Source organism: Chenopodium album, chromosome 4 (genome assembly GCF_948465745.1).
Source record: "Chenopodium album chromosome 4, dcCheAlbu1.1, whole genome shotgun sequence".
Taxonomy (NCBI): Eukaryota; Viridiplantae; Streptophyta; class Magnoliopsida; order Caryophyllales; family Amaranthaceae; genus Chenopodium; species Chenopodium album.
In genome coordinates, this window is record NC_137837.1 from 53,561,445 (window position 1) to 53,566,163 (window position 4,719).

At 39.2% G+C, this 4,719-nt stretch overlaps 1 protein-coding gene across 1 annotated transcript; it reads left to right on the top strand.

Moving 5' to 3' along the window:
* Positions 1 to 336: 336 nt before the first annotated feature.
* LOC145627922 (uncharacterized) lies at positions 337 to 879 on the top strand. Its single transcript, XM_081680264.1, has one exon. The coding sequence runs from the start codon at positions 337 to 339 to the stop codon at positions 877 to 879; it is 543 nt and encodes a 180-aa protein (XP_081536390.1).
* Positions 880 to 4,719: the final 3,840 nt, after the last annotated feature.

Consider the following 4,719-nt stretch of genomic DNA (forward strand, 5'->3'; position numbering starts at 1 on the left):
CTCGTTGAAGTCGATGAGGGTCAAATCCTTTTTGTGAGGAGGTCACTTCACTCCATTTCTACCCCTTTGGCGAAAGAACAAAGGGAAAACATATTCCAAATTCGTTGCACCATCAAGGATCGAGTTTGCAACTTTATCATTGATAGTGGCTCTTGCACTAATGTGGCTTGAACAACCTTGGTGAGCAAGCTCAATCTTGAAACTACCGATCATCCTACTCCTTACAAGCTTCAATGGCGTAACAATCACAATGAGGTGAAGGTAACAAAATAAACTCTTCTTTCTTTCTCAATTGGCAATCTATATAAGGATGAGGTGCTTTGTGATGTATTGCCTATGGATGCTTGTCATGTATTGCTTGGTAGAACTTGGCAATTTAATAGATATGTAATTCGTGATGGAAGAAAGTACACTTATTCATTCATGAAGGATAAGAAGAAGATTGTACTCAACCCCTTGTCCCCCATCATCAAACACAAAGAACCCTTTCGTACGGGAAACATAATCAAAGAGAACCTTCTCATTGGGGAAAACGAGATGGGAAAAGAGATAAATCAGGGACACCTTGTCTTTATTTGTCTTCTTAGGGAAACACAAGAGAGTGAGCGAGAGAACCCAATCCACCCCCTTGTCAAGGTATTGGTTGAGTACCATGATGTTTTTCCTGATGATCTTCCTCCCGGTTTGCCACCTATTAGGGGAATTGCGCATCAAATTAATCTTATTCTCGGATCACAACTCCTTAATAGACCGACTTATAGGTGTACCCCTGATGAAGCAAGAGAGCTTCAAAGACAAGTTGGTGAGTTGATTGAAAGAGCATTTGTGAGGGAATCCCTTAGCCCTTGTTCGGTTCCGGCTCTTTTGGTTCCGAAATAGGATGGTACATGGAGGATGTGTGAGGATAGTAGGGCTATCAATTACATCACCATCAAGTATTGTTTCCCTATTCCCCGACTTGATGATATGCTTGATGAGTCACATGGTTCCAGGGTGTTTTTGAAGATTTACTTGAGGATGGGGTACCATCAAATTCGTATGCGTGAAGGAGATGAGTGGAAGACTGCTTTCAAAATAAATCAAGGCTTGTATGAGTGGCTAGTTATGCCATTTGGGCTCTCTAATGCTCCTAGCACTTTCATGAGGCTCATGAATGAGGTACTTCACCCATTCATTGGTAAATTTGTTGTTGTTTATTTTGATGACATACTTTTTTACAGAAAAAGTGAACTTGATCATGGTAAGTAATTCAGGGAAGTATTTGAAATATTGAGAAGTAGGCGGCATTTTTCCAAGTTGGAAAAATGTACTTTTATGGTGGATAGTATTATTTTTCTTTGTTATGTGATTTCGAATGTAGGGATCTTAATGGAACCTAGTAAAGTTGAGGCCATTCAATCTTGGCCTAATCCTACTAATCTCACTCAAGTTAGGAGTTTCCATGGTCTAGCTTCTTTCTATCGAAGGTCTGTGAAGAATTTTAGCACTATTTTTGCTCCGGTGACCGAATACATGAATAAAGGTACTTTTGAGTGGACACCATCGGCTCAAAGGGCTTTTGAGACCCTGAAGAAGAAGTTGTGTGAGGCTCCAATCTTAGCTCTTTCGAATTTTAATCAACCCTTTGAAGTTGAATGTCAGGCTAGTGGGGTTGGAGTTGGAGCGGTTCTTGTGCAAGGAGGGAGATCGGTTGCCTATTTTAGTAAGAAGCTTGGTGGAGCAAGAATGAGATATAGTTACTATGACAAGGAGTTCTATGATATTGTGAGGGATCTTGATCATTGGTCTCATTACTTGAGGCTTAGACCATTCGTGCTACACTCCGATCATGAATCTCTCAAGTACATCAATGGTTCTCATAAACTCAATGCAAGGCATGCCAAATGGGTTGAATTCCTCCAATCATTCACTTTCTCTTCTAAGTACAAGGAAGGGAAGAGCAATGTTGTTGTCGATGCTCTTTCTAGGAGGCATTGCATGATCACTATTCTTGATGCGATGTTTTTAGGGTTTGAGTTGCTTAAAGAGTTGTATCGCGATGATGAGGATTTTGGTGGGTTGATGAAGAAGTGTGAGGAAGGGGTCGATGGGTCTTTCATGGTGTAAGAGGGTTTCCTTTTCAATGGAAGCAAGCTTTGTGTTCCGAAATGCTCTCATTGACGGTTGCTTGTTAAGGAACCTTATCAAGGAGGAATAGTCGGACACATTGGGGTTGCAAAAACATATGACATTCTTCGAGAGCAATTTTATTTGCCCAAGATGCTTGGTGATGTGCAAGATGTGATAGCTTGTTGTGGAGCTTGTAACAAGGCTAAGAGTAAATTTCGTGAAGGACTCTACTATCCTCTACCGGTCCCTAGTCACCCTTGGGATGATCTTAGTATGGATTTTGTGGTTGCTCTCCCTCGCACTCAAAGGAAAAATGAATCCGTGTTTGTTGTGGTTGATTGTTTTAGCAAGATGGCTTACTTCATTCCTTGCCACAAAACCCATGACACTTCTCATGTGGCTACCTTGTTCTTTAGAGAAGTGGTGAAGCTTCATGGCATTCCAAAAAGTATTGTGTCGGACCATGATCCTAAGTTCTAAAGCTACTTTTGGAAGACTTTGTGGAAGTTAGTGGGAACCAACCTCTTTTTTAGTACCTCTAGTAACCCTCAAACTGACGGCCAAACCAAGGTAACTAATCGTACCATGTCCATCGTTCTGAGAGCTATCATTAGCAAACACATGAATGATTGGGATCTTAAGCTACCTCGAGTTGAATTTGCTTACAACCGCTCTCATTCCATAGCTACCAGGAAAACACCATTTGAAGTAGTGTATGGTTTCAATCCCCACCTACCACTTGACTTGTTGCCTAGTATCCCTCAAGAGGAGTTGAGCTTTGAGGCAAAAGATAGAGTTGAAACGATGAAAAAACTTCATGAAGATGTCAACAAGAGAATTGAGAAGGAAAATGAGAATTACAAGGCAAGGGCAAACAAATTCAAGAAGCCAAGGGAATTCAATGGAGGTGATCTTGTGTGGCTCCATCTTCCGAAGGAAAGATTCTCGGCTAAGAGAAAGAACAAGCTCATGCCAAGATCTGAAGCCCCCTTTGATGTTTTGGAGAGAGTTGGACCTAATGCTTACAAACTCAAAATACCGAGATACTTTGGAGTTCATGCTACCTTTAATGTCGGTGATCTTGCTCCTTTTCTTTTTGAAGATGATATTGGTGATGATGATCCGGAATTGAGGGCAATTCCTTTTGAAGAGGAGGGGTTTGGAGCGGGTGCATTGAACTTGGTGGAATAAGTGGAAGACTTGCCACGTGTCGTGACCCGAAGTCGGGCCAAGCTCCTTGGAGGTCACCTTTAGGGACTAACCCTCATCACACTTGAAGACAAGAAGAATTGAAGAGGTTCGGCCAAACCTAGGAAGTTGAACCGAACCATTTTGTCAATTTCAAACCCGATTTTGTCAATTTTGCAGCAGTGGTCGAACTCCAAAGTTCGACCGAACCAGGAGCAGGACAGTTCGACCGAACCATCCCTTGGTTTGGCCAAACCTACCAACAAGTTCGACTGAACTTACCCTTGTTTTGGCCGAACCTTTTCCCGTTTCTTTGTCAGATTGTGTGAACTATTTTAGTAGTTTTAAGACGTTTTGGATTTTAATTAATGTTGAACTTTGCTTGATTTTGTAATCAAAGAGACTTTCTCTCTCTACCATAATCTTTGTGATTATCTTGCTTTCATTCTGATTCCTACCTTGTAATCTTTGTGGTTATACCTTAATTCTAGCTTTACTTGGTGTTGGCTTTGATTAAGACCCCTATTTTCATTATATTAGTGATTTTTAGACAGGTTTGCCTTATTTTGTTAATTTGAACTTGTTGTTACTTGATTTCTCCTCCCTTTTTCTTGGGTTTTGTTGGTTTTTTCATATCATTTAGGGTAGAAATTAATATTTCTAATATCAAGTATGATTATGATGATGCTTCCTATTTCATTCTTAATATCATGTTAGTATCATGTTGGGGATAAATCTTTGATCTTTATTATTTAGTGACATGTTATGGTTTGTTATTAATCTTGTTAGTATCATGCCTAGGATCTAGCTATTAACATGATTTATGATTATAATTGTTATTATTATGTTGCTTGATATTATATTATTATTGTTATTTCTTGATCACACCTTTTATGCATGTTTAAAGGGAATTTGTACTTGTAATCATGCTAAATAAGATAACTAATAATCTCATTTAGGGTTAATTTTATTATAATTCAAGTGATCCCAAATAATAGATTTGTTTTTGCATTAATATTCAACCAACATAGATTAAACAGGTTTAGGGTTAATCTATTGATTGCATGTTTGTCAAAAAGTGCACATAAATACGATAAGAATAAAGTAGAGGCCTATTATTAGAGCAGGTTCAATCTCTTTTAGGTTTGATTTGTACCTTCATCCCCAAACTTTCGGTCATAAATCCAGACCTATTGGAGTTAATGATCCTGAATCGTTTAGGGGTGTAACTTTCACCCTGTGAACAGTTTACAAGATCCTAAAACTGGTTAGAGACTCTTTTACTCTAGCTTCCTTCCCTTTGGATGCTACCATGATTAAGTGTATGACCATAGTGGGGCTCAAGTGTGGGGTGACTTGAAATATTCCCTACAGTTTTTTTTTTTTTTTTTTTTTTTTTTTTTTTTGCGAATCCACGGGGGA